General features: G+C 39.2%; 1 protein-coding gene across 1 annotated transcript; it reads left to right on the top strand.

Annotated features, from left to right (window-relative positions):
- Nucleotides 1-6,856: 6,856 nt before the first annotated feature.
- Nucleotides 6,857-18,291, top strand: LOC110952607 (delta-type opioid receptor-like). Its single transcript, XM_022196222.2, has 4 exons — nt 6,857-10,106; nt 10,418-10,676; nt 13,638-13,990; nt 15,189-18,291. The coding sequence occupies exons 1-4, from the start codon at nt 9,989-9,991 to the stop codon at nt 15,716-15,718; spliced, it is 1,260 nt and encodes a 419-aa protein (XP_022051914.2). The 5' UTR covers nt 6,857-9,988; the 3' UTR covers nt 15,719-18,291.

Below are 18,291 nucleotides of genomic sequence, written 5' to 3'. Positions count from 1 at the left end.
TTTCAAATATCCATTAATCTTTGTAGTGAAGGTTTTCACACTGCAACCTGACAGCGATATTCGTGTCTATGTGATTGTCGGTGAACTGTTTTGTTCTGACAGGGTCTGATCTCATCTTGTATTGATATTCTCAGTCACATATTACACTATTGCATTGGCACTGACTACATTTTTTCCCTCTTAACTGAGGTCTTTTCTTTTAATCACTGTTCCTGAAAACACAAACCAGTCTGTTACTGAAGCTCCTGCCATCCGTGCCCCAGCAATTAATTCTCAAAAGATCTAATAACTCTCTAAATGGTTAAAAAGACAGGATTTTCTCACTTGAGCAACCCAGTTTCCACACAGTTATGTTCCTACACAACTAAGCTACATTCTCAAGTACACTTGTTGGGAAATATATTTTCTGCTGGAATACGTTTGTTTGAAACGTGTCCCAGATATGTTTGTGATTAGCATGTCTTTGTTATTTATGTAACTGCTTTACTGTCACTCCTTTTCAGACAACCAGTCATAAATGAGATGGATTTGTCACCCTGGTAGCTAAGAAAATAGAGGAGATAATTCAAATAGCAAGCAAACAACCGAACATGAAACTTCATTCTGAGATTGATGCTCTCTTGTCCATCATGGGATACAAACTCTGGTCTTCTGGGTAAAGATCCGGCCTCTGCTTTATTTCTTCATCCTGCACTCAAACCTCCTAACATGGATTTTGTGGCCCTTTTCCTACCTCCAAATTGAAACATGAACTTCAAAACGAAGTCTCATTGCCCTTAAAATGTTATTCCGAATACAGTTTACTTTCAAGAACCCAAAACAGAACTCCAGTTGCTTTCTGCTAAAGCTCCAAGGCTTCCCATGACCTGGATGACTGAGAACTAACACAAACATATTGCATTGCACTTTGCGATGAACCCTGTGTGACTGGTGCAGACATATGAGAAGATGTTAAGAAAACTTGTAGAACATTCGAACCACTTTCGTTTTAACCTCAGATTCAGAGAACTCAGACTCATCCCTAACGGCTTACAGCATGGCCTCACAGTCAAAGGCCACAGAGCACAACAGACACTATTAAAGGCCTAGAAGGAACCTAAAGGAAATGTCCAGTTGCTTTTTACTGAAGCTAAAAGGATTACCATGACCTGGATGACTGAGAATCTACTCAGACACTTGTATAGGAACATAATTTTGTGGAAACAGGGCTGCTCTGCAGCTGGTAGAGACCAAAAGCTGAGCTAAAAGACAGTGCTCAAAAAGACAACTCACGCCACAACTTCTGGATGTGGGTGAGTTACTTCTTGCATCATTTTGGTGTGTAAATAGATGAATGAGAGGCTTGTTGTCAAATGTTTTGTGCATTAAGTAGCTCATTTACCACATGTGGCTCCATTATTCTGGTAGCGGTTCAGTATTTGCCAGATTTTTGAATTCGGACGAGCTGAAGTGTTTGAGGATTCCAAGTGAAACATCTTGTTTGTTTAACAAATTGAACCACAGAGGGCTTTTTCTAACCAAACCAGGCTGGCTGCAACACTTTCCTTTACACTTCAGTTCACTTGGTGACAAATCAGCGTCGGTCGCAGCCTTTGACTCAGCAGCTCACACACAACTACAATTTATCCCTTCGACCTCAGGGAGGAAAGATCATTGCCAGACCTTTGTTTCCAGTGACACTAAAATGCATTTCTGCCTCTGCTGTGTTGGGAGGAACTCTAATAACTCACAACAACACACTCGGTTTCCCACATTTAGTGTAGCAGGAGTCCAGCAGGGAAAGCCTCCAGCCTGAAATAGCTGCTCTCACATCTACACATTTCCCATCTCTGCTTTGTGTCACCATTGGAAGCACTGACGGCAGACGCTTCGCAGAAAGCTGATTTATAAGCAGACATCACAGTGCAAACATCTAATTCTGCTTGTTTCTGTTGAGATGGTTTAGAAAAAGAGAACAAAAACAAGAACAAATCACTGCGGGTTGAAAAATGATGCCCGTGGAGTTTGCAAACCAGGGAGGAAAAATGATTCATGAGTATTACATAATGACCACTGTTCTGTTTTTTTTTAATGAAGATTTGAGAAAAAGATCAGCATGGTGGGGTTTGATTAAACCAGAAAGAAAGAGGTTTGACAGTGTGATTTTGCAGCAAACGCACAAGGACACTAAAGCAATAAACTCACTGACTTTGAGAGACTTTGACATAACAGTAATTGCATTTTTTGAATTTGAATTTGACTCTCTTTCAGATAAAGGACGTCTATACTTTAATTAGTCTGCCTCTGAGGACGAACTCATGACTTTGCTTATATAATTTCTAAGACTGAACTTAAATTAGATCGAAGATTCCTCACGGTGCATGTAATGGCATCCATCTGTCCTTTCATGACTGTGAGTTCAGACAAAGCAGTGAAAGATCCTCCGCCGCCCTCCCACACATCTTCACAAAAGCTGAAAATTATGAACAAACTGCAAATGTCATCGTCACTGCATGACTAAATGGTGAGATCAATCAAGCCTCCTGTCAGACTTGGATCAATTGGTTGTCACACCATGCGGTCTTGGGTTAAAAACATCTTGCTGTAGCTATGAAAATGATCAAGATAGTCAGCAGTAGTCTTTACTGTTCTGTGAGTATTTTGAGTAGAAATATCGTCGTGGTTCCATCGGTGACCTAAAGCATGAAAACATTGATGACAGGTTGTGGTACAAATCCTACATTTCTCTATTCGCTCTTAAAATAACTCCTAGCATGAATCACATCTGATGCAGTTTATTAGTGAACACAGCCACATACTTCCAAAGTAATCTTTTAAGTCTATTTAATCCCTCACTGTGGTGTCCAGTCACGTATAGAGTATTTTCTGTAGGACCAGCATAGTGGTGGCAGATTTGTTTAGAATAGTAATGCGATGTATTGACTCCTGAATTCACATTCTCTTGAGCACTGTCTTCTACGGCAGAGGTCAGGGTGAGCTGCAGAGCAAGAAACGGGTTCAGCGATTTCCTCAAGAACGCTTTGATGTTTGCCGATAGAAAGCTTGAACTGGATTAGTTTGGATGGGTGAAAGTCTCTTTGTCAAGATCTCCAGACAGATGTGTGGAGATGATTACAGCAGAGGTCCATACGGTGGATTAAAACGGAGATCTACAACAACAAGGCATAACATTTAAACATTGCATTTACATGTTCATCTGTTACATAATCATCACTAGTGAACGCAGATTTCTCAGTGAGGTTTAGCCATGCTAGCTGCAGGGCTCTGGAGATGTTGGTCAGCACACCAATCAATCAATTACAAGAATTAGATGGACTGGTAAGCGACTAAAAATCAGGTGCAGCAGGAATCAGGAGTATAGAACAAGTCGTAGTTCCGCTCATCGGAATCAAAGTGGTGCCACAGATGGTGTACGGTGCATACAGTCAATTTTGCTGGAAAGAAGACGCCTCAGCTTGGTGTTTAGAGCAAAACGGCATGTGAAAAAAAGCCTGATATATATTGGAAGCCTGTAAATTTGTCAGTTCAGATGAGGTCCAACATGTTTGGCCTGTACCTAATCAGGACTACCACAGTGAATGCATAGTCCTGACAGTGAAGGTGAGAGTTGAATACCCAAAAAAATGGCTGACAAGATGGTAGAAGTGCAGCAAAAGAAAAATATTCTCACTCCTATCTTTTCAAAACACACTGCCAAAATCACACAGGACTTTCTGAAGAAGAAAGAAGTTTTTAAAAAGCCTATGAAACCCGACCTGAAACAAACAGAACACATTTGGAGTGTTTTAAAGAGAAATCGAGCCACGCGACCTCTCTAGCAAAGAGCAGCTGAAAAATAAGCTGAAGAATTTAGAACATCTCACCAGAAATGCTGCGTCTACTTTGCTGTCGAGGATTTTGTCTGTCATTAAAAATTAAAGAGAGCACAAGAAGTTGTCCTGAAAATATAAAAGATTTAAATCTCAGTACTGACTTCAGTTGCATCAACTTCCAGCTGTGGAACCAGTATTTTTTTAAGGAAGTAAATCTTAGATGCTGTTTTTTAATGTTACATAGATACAAATAACCCACTGTTCAACACAGAAGTGATGGTCCTACAATTTAAATTCATATATAGTTAATTATTATTGCAGATAGGGTATACTCACTTCTGTTAGACAGAGCTACTGTATGTTACAATTTAAAACATTCTGTGGTTTATACAATCACTGCAGAAAAATCCTACTTCCTATTAATAAATTCATTCTAAACCATGTTTATGTAGTTTGTTTACCTTATTAAGTGAAGTTTCTTTTAAATATGTTACGTTCACTCTTGACATTTACTTTTTCTACACATTTATATGCAAAACAGCTTTGGTTGCCCATTAGTGTAATTTATACACAACATAAATGTGTCAAATATGCAGCCAGGGATAAAACTGTCCCTGTCTATAGTGATTTATCTGAGCGGTGCTGTTATTCTGTACATTTTGTTTTTCATTCTGGTGACAAAAGACGTCTTAATTTCTTCTAAATGTCCAACCTATGTGATGTTGAATGTATTCCTTAAATAATCTCCTAGTCCACTGTTTGTACCCCACAAATGGGCAGGTGTACGATACAAAACAAGCTATTTTACCCCCACACTGAATATACTGTTCCTTCCCTTCTGAAAGAAGCTGTTTTCATTGCACTTCTCTTCTTTCACTCATTGATTTTCTACATCAGCTTATTTTTATTCAGTGTGTGCAGACTATCCCAGCATGCACTAGGTGAGAAGAACATTTCCCAGATTCATTTTGTTCTCCTCCAAGAACCACTGGGGATGTTGTAACACCTCTGACCAGCTAGTGTGGAAGCCTTTTCTCCCCTTTCCTGACCATGTTCTCTCCGAGCCCCAGGACAGGTTTGGTCAGCGCCTGTGCAGCTGCTACCTCCAGCTAGAAAGAAAGAAGAGCGTTGTTGAATTTCCTGATGAAATAAATCATTTGCATCGTGGTGACAATTGAAGTCATTGTGGAGATGTTCATTTTGAGATGTCACACTGAAATTAAGTGTTCTAGTTAACATTCAGCGCATTCCGAGATAAGTTTTTCAGTTTCTGGGTGCAAGGAAGGAGCCTCATGTTTAACACTCAAGATTAATAATTTGTGTAAAAAGAGAAATAGACAGTTTCCTTAAAAGTTGTGAATTTTATGAATTTCAATTTTAAGAAACAATGCTTTTCAAAATGAATAGCCATGAGTACAGGCAGATGGTAGAAAATACATTGTAGAATCTTACTACCTGGACCTTGCTGCTACATTTCTGACTATAAAGAAATATAATAAAATCTGATCCCCTGAGCAGAAATGAGCTCATAGAATATAGCTTGAGTCAGCAGTAGAACAGCTTAAACTCTGTCTGCTGCAATGACTTTTGACTTTCCATCGGTTTTTCTCCTTACATTCACCCTAATTATGTGACATAAGCTCACATGGATTCCTGATGAGCCTCGAGGACTCGACAAATATGAGACCTTTTTATATCCTCAGACGTTAGCTGCTCTGAAGCTCGGCTACTGCTCCGCCGATGATACGCCGAGGATGACTCACGTAATGATCCACAGTAAATCACAGCATTACGGTCACACAAAGCCTCTCCGTAATGCATCTAATTTCAACAGTTCCACGTCTTATATTCAAAAGGATTGTCTTGTGTAATCATGTGAAAATTGCAGCCTGAGGACATTTGTTGTCTTTGATACCTATATAGTGTAATATAATGCTACATGTTGGTTTGTAAAGGAGGAGACATGACAAACAAGACATACTAGTTTGGAATGAGTCATCATGGCTTTTAAACTAAATCAAGACATATGTACAAATGGATGTCTCTATAATTATGATCAATACAGCAAAGTACACATAAGATGACAGTAAAGCAACTGTTTAGCTGACAATATTATTTTTACTCATGCATTAGGGGAGGTTGTGCAACCTCAACAATAAGGAACTAACGATTGCATAAACAATGTTTTCCTTCCCTTTTCAGATTTTATCCCTTGCTTACGTAGAAAACAACCTCCATGGATGAAAAATTATGTCAATGCAGAAGTACCAAATACTGCATTTCCTCAAATGGCCACTGGAGGCTGCCTCCAAAAGTGACTTGATCCCCATTGACCTCCATGTTAAAATGTCCAACTTTACAGTAGAAATAAACATATTTACAAACATGGTTTTGGTCTCCAGAGTTAATTTTTCCTTTCATAATCACAGTACAAGCAGTGAATTTATATTTAACTTGCCTCTTTAAATTGTATTAAGGCCTAAAATTGTGCAGAATTTAATTTGTGGCTTCTTCCATTGACAGATGGGTGCTGCCATGAAACAGTCTATGGTCCAGAGAAATTTAAAACAAACTGTGACTGTATTTGATGAAGGTAGCAGAATGCATTATTAACCATTTACACGTTGTTATTGCATCATATAAAATATATTTCATGTTTATTGGGCTCTATGTGAACCCACATAATGCTTTTGTTTTCACACATACAGCACATTATCTCCAACTTAATCCGATTTTTTTTAATTAGAATTCCATTTTATTTATTTATGTGGTCGGGACAGTGCATATTAATGAACATACAGTCGCATAATAGTTTACACAAGGTTGCAGTAAATGTTCCGGATTTAGCACAAGGCTAATTTCCATCTGTTTTCCCACACATAAAAGAAAAACATACAGCATTATAGATGTGCAAAAGAACAATGCAGTAAAACAAACAAACGACAATTAATACTGACTGGATTAAACCTACCCTAAAGTTGTCTCATACTGTCTCTTAAAACTGACAAAAGTGGAGCTTTCCCTGATAACTGCAGGTAAAGTATTCCAGTTTGTGCAACCTTATGATCATTATCTATTTCTACTAATGTTTAACCACTTTATTGCCCTTTATCCAGTAACTTTGCTGAGATCTTTTTGTGTCTTTACGAACTATGCAAAGTCACACTCTCTGGAGATGCAGCATCAACAGTGTTGTCAGCATCGATCTCCCAAACAGAGATGAAAACCTTCCGTTTGATGCTGTTTCTGGAGTCAGTGTGATCCCAAGCAGAAGTGATATTTGGTGGAGCACTTCGGTTTGAAATATGTTTTACAAGTTATTCTCATTATCCCCCAGTACCAAGCTGATTTAACAACTTTTAGCACATTCTCCAGGCTGTTAAAGAGAATTACAGTAACACTATCCTGGAGACAGATGCACCTCACACATTTGTACAACTCTGCCATTTCACATTCTTCACCCACTGCTATAAAATGTCGTTCACCAGCAGCCTGTGGTGCCAGGACTGTAGGATAAAGAATAAGAAGAGTTGTTTTTTTTGGCACCCGTACTGCGGGGAATGTTTTTAAGAAGAGAAAGGAGCTCAATGCATCAGGCTGGAGAGACTTCAGAGTTTGAAACACTGTACACTATACGTATAGACAGAGATTTTTCTTCTTTTGTTGGAGTAACAATGAATCCTTGAAGAAAATCTATATGTTGCTCCTCATTCCTTGATGCCTCAATCAGCATTGTAACTCTTAAAAGGTAGCAAGTAAAAGAATGAAAAAGGTTTGCATTGTGAAAGTCAAATAAAATAATCAAGTCATGCACTATAGAAAAAAGATAATGTTGGGAAAAAATAGTAGTAATCTGGGTGCAAGATGCAAGAAAATGAAAAAATGATGGAATACTGCGACGCTGAAGAAAAAAGAAAAAATCAGTTAAAGCTTTACATGTGGATCTGATACACAACTTAGAAGATAGCTTTATTTGTAACAGAACACCAAATTTTTAGGTGATAAGTATTTAAACAAATGGACTTAAAACAGATTAAAGTGAATACATTTAATTGAATAGAATAACTGACATCATCAAACTTTTACATTCTTCTTTTGTGACGCTTTTGTTATTTGTTTATGGGGGGTTACTCCCTTCAGTCTCCTCTTTAACAGCTAAAATGCAGTTGAATAGGGTTGAAGTCTGGAGATTGACTTGGCCAGTCTAAAAGCTTCCACTTCCTGCCCCTGATGAGCTCTTTTGCTGTTTTGGCAGTGTGTTCTGGGTCATTACTTTGCTGCACGATGAAGGATCTCCCAATCAGTTTGGTTGCATCTTTCTTTAAATGGGCAGACAAAATGTTTCTGTAGACTTCTGAGTTCATTTTGCTGCTGCCATCATGTGTTCCAGCATCAATGAAGATCAACGAGCCCGTTCTAGAAGAAGCCATGCAGGCTAAAACCACAACATTGCAGTTTGGGATCATGACCAAATCCTTTCTTTCTAGAAACTTTAGCCTTTCCATCACTTTGGTAAAGGTTCATCTTCATCTCATCAGTCCATCAAACTTTGTCCCAGAGTTTTTGAGGCTCAAATCTGTACTTTTTGGCAAATTCTATCTTGGCCTTCCTATTCTTCTTGCTGTAGCCTCTGCACTTTTGTTCGTGAAGTCTTCTCCCAACAGTAGATTGTGATTCCTTCCCTCCTGCCCTCTGGAGGTTATTGTTGATGTCACTAACAGTTGTTTTAAGGTCTTTCTTTACAGCTCTCACAATGTTTCTGTCTTCAACTGCTGCCGTTTTTCTTGGTCTACCAGTTTGACGTCTGTTACTGAGTCCACCAGTGATTTCTTTCTTCTTCAAGACATTCCAAATGCTTGTACCAACTATGGCCAGTGTTTGGCTCTGACTGATTTTCCATCTTCTCTCAGCTTCACCCATAATCAGCTCTTTGGTTTTCATGTTGGTTACACCTCTAACTATAGATGCAGTCTGCGTAGGCAAAACCCAAATCTGAAACTGAGCGTAGACATAGAGCACCATTTGAATAATCAGTGTAATAGGACACAACAGGGCAACAAAACACATGTCAGTCACATGTTACAGTACTTTTGTTCACATGAAAAATGGTTCAAACAAAAGGTGCTATCTTCTAAGCTGTGTATCATATCAAGATGTAAATACCTGGACATAAGAGCTGACATGTTGATCTCTTGTCTCATATTCCTCTTCATTTATATATTTTTTTCCTTTCAAGTAGCAGCAAATATCTGCAAAACAATAACATTTCTGAGTGATATAAATACAGAAAAGAAACAGTGTATTTTCTATGGTAGCATTTTGTAAAAGAATGAATCACTCTTTGTAAAAATGCAGCTTGTTGATGTGGACATTGAGTACAGTTTTGGCCCTTTTTATCGTCAATCTATTATCTAGAATTTAACCAAAATGATGGAAATCTGTAAATTAAGACCAAATTGTTACCAGTTGCTAACTATTAGAGTTAACAGAGAGGCAGAATATTGCAATGTGGGACTGTTTGGACTTTTCCTTTTAAAATGACTCAGAAGGTGAAATGATGCTTCATCCTGCTGGCTGTCTGTGTTTGAACCTCGGCCATATATCATCTCCTGCTCTGTCCCTGGACTTCACCGTGTCCACTAAAGCAGAAATGCCCTGAAATGTGCAGTGCTGTGTTCTGTGAAAGTGGTTATGACCTCCATCATTACGCACACGCAGGGTGCTGAATGCCGCCAGATTCATGTCTCCTGCGCTCCCGGTGAATTTCACAATTTCTCTGCCCCGGGAGACCTGCTGATATTAATCTGACAGTAAGAACACTGTGACAGAAGACTTTTATATAACTGCAATGCAAATGTAGTTGTAACGGTGGGATTTACCCTTCAAAGCCTTCTAACATACAAATCAGGGATGCCTTCGCTTAATGATGCGCAACAGTTTACTCTGCTGTGACATAATGATGGTGGGAAGCTGCCCGCGCGTTATTGTCATCGCTCTGTCATCTCATATTTTGGGTGAATGCGCGCGCCCGTGCGTGCGTGTTTGTGTGTGTGTGTGTGGTGGGTCTAGCCTCTTTTGCGCGCCACCCCACCACCAGTGCGTGTGCACGAGTGTCCGCAAAGACGCCACCGCTGCTCCTCTCCAGGCGCGCAGTCCAGACCGTCCACAAAACTTTGATGAGCTGTAACCTCCCCCTCCTCCAGGCGACAAAACAAGGTTATAACTGGGAGGATTCATCAGTTTTTTTCCCTAATAGATATATAAATCCAGGGCTGCTAATTCTGGCTGATCAAGGTGAGTAACCTGCGAGGACAGTGATGCGTTTCCAGTGCGCGTCTTTTCCTGAACGTCTCCGTGTGTATACTGCTGATAGTGTTTTGCATGATCCACAAGTGTCTCCTCAACCGAAGTGTGTTAGTGCAGCTGTAATATTTGCATTAACGTGATTATATCCACTTTTTTTCACGAGGAATTAAGTGTTTATTTGCATGCGTAATTGTGGCTCAGTCGCACCTTATTTGGCCACCTTGTGCCATATTACACATTTTTTCCAGTTCATCCACGTTATAGTCTCATTATGGAGCTTTTTTCTCCCCAACAAACAGGTGTCAGAATGGAAAACACTCCGGTAGAAATCTACAAAGAAGATAATAAGTGCCTGTCCACGCTACAAGAAGACTGTCTGGTGAATTCTTCTTCTGCTTGGGTGTCTGCATACTCCGACAGCCGCAATGTGAGCCACGACGATGACAGCTGGGAGCAGGAGAGCATGTCCCCCATCGTCCCCATCATCACTGCAGTCTACTCCTTGGTGTTTGTGGTCGGCTTGTTGGGCAACTGCCTGGTCATGTATGTGATCATCAGGTAAGATCGTTTTTGAAGTAAAAATTACACCATTCAACCCACTTATTGCTCCTATGATGTGCCAGATATTAACTTAAGTCACCGTGCTGATAACTGAGGAAATATATGAGCAGTCAGAAGGAGGGAAACATATTTATGGCATGTTTTCAGCAACAACATCTAGCTAGAAGACTTTGTGTCTCCATGCTGTAAATGTTAGTGCTTGTGGATAAAGCATTGGCACCACTTCTGAGGCTTTTACAGTGAACTTTAAACCATCTGCTGTGTGTCTGATCTCTTGTTAGTGGCTGTATTTTTTGTTCTTGGATGCACTTCCGGGACAGGTTCATCCCGGGAAAAAGGTACAAAGCTCTTGGCTCTTAGCCAACAGAAAACAGGGTTGCATTCAGAGTTAATATGAAAGCTGTCATTTCTAATCCGGCATTAAATGTGTGGAGTGACACTATGAGCCGATTCTGCCTCCTTCAGGCTGAAAAGTGCCCAAAACCTTTAAACTACCCGATGTTATGAATCCAGCAACTCTCAAAATAAAACAATCTTCTGTAAATCTTCTCCAATTCTGGCAGACGTGATATTAATTATAGTTGAAACCAGCGGCGCTCTGTCAAGCTGATAGCCTGCTTGCTCCTCATTGGGCTTTATTTATAGTCTGTGAGAACAGCAAATCCTATCTGATGTAATGCAAAGTGCAGCAGTGCCATCCAGAATACTTCAGTCCATAGACAACAATGACCTAAAATCAGATATAGATTGTTTCGCCTGTCGGTTAGAGCCAATTGTGTCAATTCGCTTCCAGAAAAGACTGTATGTTTTACTGCATAGTTGCTCCACGGAGGACAATTCAGCACATAAAGAAGATGTTTTATGTTGATGGAGTGTAAACAAATATCTGGAATTACAATAATCTAATATGGACCCTGTCAACTCAGGCCACGGAGTAAATGTTATTCTATAAGGCTTTATTAGAAGTGTCTGACATGGTAGTGCAACTTTTATTTCTTTAAATGTGCATTGTTTGTATTGTTACTATTCAACATTTTTACATTAACTCTGGATCAAATGAGAAAGTGCAACTTGTTGTGAGGAACTTACAGATAAATACCACCCAATACCAGGTCCTTTCAGTTCTAGAGAGCATTATGGTGTCTTTCAGCAAATATTTTTATCTTACCACCCATAGCTTTAAATTTGGTTCCTCATAAATGTTATTTCCAGCAGCAACAAGCACCCACTTTATGCTCCAAACCCAGCACAGAGGGAGACAAAGTTTGTGACTAAGTGGTGAACAGAGTTAAATGTGTAGCGGCTAATAAGCCAATTTTTGTTTTTCAGGAGTTGGTGGAGACCAAAGCAGAGCTAAAACAGAGATTATATCTGACTTCTGTTGGTCACTTGACCAGAAACACAATCCCTAATCAATAGTATCTTGCTAACTGTCTGTTTGATGTGTAGAGAGGCAACTGTTTGCTGATATTTTTTGCCACATATCAGCTTATATGTTGTGTTTGAAGTTTGCTTCTCTTCAATCAAGTCGCCAGAAAGTCAACTTTAAGGAAAACTTTCAAGTTTTAGGAAGACATTTCTATGTTTTGCTGCAAGTTAATTGAGGAAATTGATGTCACTCTCATAATTATCTATTAAATATGAAACTCCAGTTAGAGGCCAGTTAGTTTCAAAGCAAACTTTTTACTGATAAACAATTTCTTTTTACATTACTGCATGAGTTTAGCTTGTAGGTAATTTTTATTTATTTATTTATTCTTCCTCTGTACAGATGCTACCTCCTTCCTGGTGTTTACAGTCTGTATGCTAAGCTAAACTAGCTGGATGCTTGGTGCAGCTTCACATTCAACCATAAACTGTGTTATAAAAGATTAAACTAGCCTCTGTGTCTGAAAAAGGAAACCAAGCTAAAAAGACATAAATCTGCATTCTTTCTGTCAGCCAGTAGGGGGCGACTCCTCTGGTTGCAACAAGAAGTCTGATTGTATAGAAGTTTATGAGAAAATGGCCATACTTCTCAGTTTATCTGTTATCTCAGTGGTCATATATAAAATTAGATTATAGTCTTGATTGTTAGTTTCAGGTCTTCTTCAAAACAGGTTGGTGTTCATTTTGTAAATTACGGTTCCATTTAGAAGAAAATACGTGATGAAACGAGGTATGTTTTCTGGATTGATGAAGTGCTACTGGATGTAAGGAGTTGGCCATAAGATTTACTCTTCAAAACGTTTGTCCATAAACCAGTGGGCGATGCCTCTGTGGTCACATCCATCTTTCATATACAGTCCATTTCTTTAATCCAGCCTAGAAACAAAGTCAGTCTTCTCATGTCACTTGGCAAGCGAGTGAATACTTCTGAAAATGTGAACTACTTTTTGATTTTTTTTAAACTTCACAAAAATATATAATGGGAGAAATTCATGAAAGAAAAGAATGGAAGTCTGACTTTGATGAATGTACATTCTCCTAGCAGCAGCCTGAACAGAAGGTCCCAGTCGACTCATCTGTTCTCTGGATGATCGTAGAAAAGAATCATGAATATGCTGCCTGGTACTTACAGATTGTGCTGAATCAAGAGAAATGTGCACAGATATCGTTTAGGCAATGCCACAGGAAGAGATAAGATTAGAATGAAATTAAACTTTGCAAAAGTCACAACCCAGATTATGCTATTGTATTTTAACAAAATGTAAGCAAGGTGATTATACATGGTCTGCAGTCAGCAGTGTAGGCCTACTATACATAACAATTAAGTGTGAGTCAGAAAAATTACATTACGGATTCAAGGCAGCTTTGCAGCCTAATGGACGATGTTTAATTCATGATGAGGCAAGAAGAAAGGTGCTCTCCAGAGTCAGAAAAAAATGCTACCAAGGTAGTCTGGGTGGATGGATGACTCTCGCTGTGGCTCCTGTCTTTGTAATCACCGGACAAGCTTGTGTTCTACATGTTTAACAGGTACACAAAGATGAAGACGGCCACCAATATTTATATTTTCAACCTGGCGCTTGCCGACGCCCTCGTCACCACCACGATGCCCTTCCAGAGCACCGACTACCTTCTGAACACGTGGCCCTTCGGCGAGGTGGTCTGCAAGGTCTTCATCTCCATCGACTACTACAACATGTTCACCAGCATCTTCACTCTCACCATGATGAGCGTCGATCGCTACGTGGCCGTGTGTCACCCGGTTAAAGCACTGGACTTCCGCACTCCCATCAAGGCCAAGATGATCAACGTGTGCATCTGGATCTTGTCGTCGGCTGCAGGGATTCCTGCTTTTGTGCTGGGTGGTACCCAGACGAACAGCGGTGAGGAGGCGTTTTCTACATACTTTAAAAAAACCTAAACTTGCTGACTACTCGCTGTAGCTTCATATTTAACTGTAGACTGTGGAGAAAAGATGGACGTAGCCTTCAATCTGAAAACAGAAACCAATGATGAAAAAACATAAACCTGCATTCTTTCTATCAGCCAGTAGGGGGCAACTTTTCTAGCTGCAAAATGAAGCCTAATTGTATAGAAATCTACGAGAAAATTACCTGACTTCTCACTTTATCCTTCATTTAAACATTTTTCCAATGAAATTACGGTCTCAAATGTGAGTTTTACGTCTTCTTCACAAAAGCATGGTATTCCTTTAGTAAATTAGGGTCCATTTAGAGGAAAATAGATGATGAAGCAGGATATCTGTTGCATGGATTCCTGCTTTTGTACTGCATACCCAGATCAACAGCAGTGAGGTAATGATTTCACTATACTTTCAAAAAGTCCAAATTTGCTGACTGCTAACTGCAGCTTCATATTTAACCATTAATTTTGTAGAAAAGATGGATGTAGCCTCCAAATCTGAAAAAATAAACCTGCATTCTTTCTATCAACCAGTAGGAGGTGACGTCTGTGGCTGCAAAAAGAATATGACTGTAAAGAAGTTTAGCAGAAAATGACCAGACTTCTCATTTATTTATCTCAGAAAACATTCTAACATTCTAACATTTCTAATGAAATGATGGTCTCAGTTGTTAGTTTCAAGTCTTCTTCAATACCACATGGTGTTCATTTTGTAAATTATGATCCCATTTAGAGGAAAATACATGATGAAGCACACTATCAGCATCAGGAATTCAAAAATATCAGACGACTAAAGTATGGCCGTCTGATATCCAGACGACCATACTTTTAAAAAGTCTAAAAGTTTCAGCCAATTTTCTATGCAGCAGAAGAACACACTAATACATTTTAAAGCCCAGAAATATATTTTATCAAGTTCATCTGTCAGGAAAGAGTTTTCCATTAACCACACATCAGGTACATCCTTCCTGAATACAGATGATGTAAGAAAAAAAGAGCAAAGTGTTCCTTCATGAGTGCAGATTAGCTGTTTCATAACAGCGTGCTAAATTGGAAGTTTGACGGTGCAAAGTGGAATTTTATTTGTGATATTTATGATAAAGTAAAAGTGCACTTTGCCATTTATTGAACATCGCGTCCCTTTGATTCCTCCTGCAGATATAACTGAGTGTGCCTTGCAGTTCCCGGAGCCGTACACCTACTGGGACACGCTGATGAAGATCTGTGTGTTTGTGTTTGCCTTCGTCGTGCCTGTGCTCATCATCACCGTGTGCTACTCCCTCATGGTCCTGAGGCTGAAGAGCGTCCGAATGCTGTCCGGCTCCCGTGAGAAGGATCGCAACCTGCGGCGGATCACCAGGCTGGTGGTGGTCGTGGTGGCCGTGTTCGTGGTCTGCTGGACGCCCATCCACATCTTCATCCTGGTCAAAGCTCTCGTGAGCGTCCCGGAAACCACCGCCATCATGGCCGCCTACTTCTTCTGCGTTGCTCTGGGCTACACCAACAGCAGCCTCAATCCCGTCCTCTACGCCTTCCTGGACGAGAACTTCAAACGCTGCTTCAAAGACTTCTGCCTCTCGGCCAGACTGAAGGGGGAGAAGGTGTCGGGGAGCAAAAAGGCCCTGAGCACAGTACAGGAGGCCGCCGTCCCCTTGGAGAACCCGGATGGGACGAGCAAACCGACATGACTAGCGGTGGAACTGTCTTCTATTTCCCACATTGGAAAAGAAGACTCCCATGACCTGGGATTGACCCACGTCACATCAGCAATGTAGACTCTGATTCAGTTCATTTTCATCATCAGCTGGGGTTGAAGCAGTGTCAAAACTGATTGATGAATTTCATTCAGGCATTGAAAAGAACATTTTTAATTGTATTCCACCTTTCACATTAGTTGGCATAGAGCTTTTCTGCATAATAACTTCATCCTCCTGACCCTCAGCGTTTGTTCCCTAACAGCAGCTGATGAAGATTATATAATATTAGGTGCAAGTGGATGTAAAAATGATGATTTGACCAAATGTGATCGAAGTGCATCTTCAATAGTATTTATTTTTGTCCTTCTAGCTGGTATTCATTGTTAAGAAGAGCTCTCTAATTATATGGAATATTAAGCTGCAATCATAAGTCAATTCATCAAATAACACATTAACCCTCTGAACTCCAATACCTACCAGTAGACTTTGAAGGCACCAAAATTACACCATTTATCAGAATAGGGAGCTATAAAGCCATTGAATTGTCAGATTTTCGACTTTGTGACTTGAATGAATGAATAAATTAACCAAATCTAAGCTTTAAATTGTGATATTTCATGAAAATCAATGTGAAATTTACCTCAAATCAACAGTTTGCAATAGCAGAATCTGTGAAAAACAAACAATTCTGCACTCTTTGGCACAATCAGGGAGCCATTAGTGACTCAGCTGTGACCAACAGTAACATGATGAAAATTTTGAAATTTTTCCAGGAAAACAAAGTTGAACTACAGGTGGTGTTTACACAGAACAGATAGGAGACTAGTATGGAAATAAATTTAAAATGTAAATAGTGAAATATTGTGAGTATGTGGGCCTATTTTTGTAAAATATTTAATGACATTTCTTAAAATTACCAGCATTATAACTTAAAAGGAAATGCACAGAAGACATGTTTTAAGTTCTTTCTACTTGTAGCTGTGGATTTGTTCTTTTAATAGAGGTCCAGAAGTTTAAGTTGCTGTGACAAATGATACACAGCAAGTAAAAATGTGAGCAAAAACATGCCTAGAGACTGTTTGGAGTTCAGAGGGTTAGTCTGCCAATAGTGTGCTTTTCATTTTTTAAAATTAAAAATGGCAAACATTTACTGCTTCTACATTCTGAAACAGGATTTTTTTTTTGGTCATACGTTGTAGTAAATTGACTGTCTTAGGGGTTTTTTTTCAGAAATTTCTCATATTTTATAAGCAAAACAATGAATCAACTAATAGAGAAAATGATCATCAGATTACTCAATAATAGAAAAAAAATCATTATAATATTCCTCAACAAGACTTCAGATAATAATGTCAAGATTTCTCAAGAGAGCTGTTGATCATTTGAAGGGAAAATAAGCAAGAGTTTAATGAAAATGCTAACACATATTAAGTTCCATCTTGTCTTAATTAATGTCTCTCTCAAATGTTATTTTTCAGTCATTTTCTCCTCTAATTTATCTGTTGCCAGATGTGCCTTCAAGAGTTCAGGATCAGATGTTTGTAGCAGCAGAGAATGATTTTAGATGTGACAGCTAGAAGGAGTCAAACAGCACTAAATGTATAAAACGCTTGTTTGATTTAACCTGTCAGTGGGAGCTGCATGGATCACTGACAGCAGAGACATGCCAAAAAAAAAACCTTTTCACGTCTGTGAAGAGTGTGAACGGTGCTGATTGACCGGAGCGTGAGAGAAGCGGAGTTTGAAGTTCAGCTGGAGGTTAAAACAAGCGACGTTCGGCTGCATCAAAGCAGGTTCATCACCGAGGAACGTTGGAGGGAAAATCCTGGACTCGAATGTGCATTTAAAATTTGACAGAGGGCTCTCTATCAGCTTTGACTCTGGCGTCGTGTCCAGACTGATAAGTTGTTAAATTAGTGGTCTGTAATTAACTAATCACGTGCTGCGTATGGCTTTTACCACGATACACATAGTCCTACTGAACTGTCCTGCTATTATTATTATTATTATTAATATTTGTGCACTCTGAAGACATGAATAGCTGTTTTACCAAGTTGTGCACATAGTTAAAAACAGTGTTTTCTGACAGCTGTACAGTCGGGTTGTAAAATCCTTTAATTTGTATAAAACCTTTGCACAGACGTCATTGAACTAGACTCTATTTGTAGCATGTCAGTGATCATTGCTGTGGCAGTAAAGGCAACGTCAGCAGCCATATATGCTCTAATATGTTATTTTGAATGTACTGCAGATATATATTGCATTATATAAAAATGTAATTAATCATAGTATAAAGTCCGCTATCTCATTAGAAAACAACAAGTATACAGGCATAAAAATAGAGATATCACAGATGTTCTATTACTTTATAATTGATAAAAGACACTATTCTAAGAAACCACACTGTGGCATCTTTGCTATTTTTTTATTTTTATTTTCAGTTTGTGCTCACTGTTTGAATCTAATCCTGTATATTGACTTCTTCTGCTGTCATCTGAGCAGAACATGTATTGATTGAAACATCCTGTCTGTGAAGTGCTTAGTATTAAAGCAAGTTTAACAAA

The sequence above is a fragment of the Acanthochromis polyacanthus genome, chromosome 20 (genome assembly GCF_021347895.1).
Source record: "Acanthochromis polyacanthus isolate Apoly-LR-REF ecotype Palm Island chromosome 20, KAUST_Apoly_ChrSc, whole genome shotgun sequence".
Classification (NCBI taxonomy): Eukaryota; Metazoa; Chordata; class Actinopteri; family Pomacentridae; genus Acanthochromis; species Acanthochromis polyacanthus.
The sequence above is the reverse complement of the archived record's forward strand: the minus strand, read 5'-3'. Positions and strand labels throughout refer to the sequence as shown.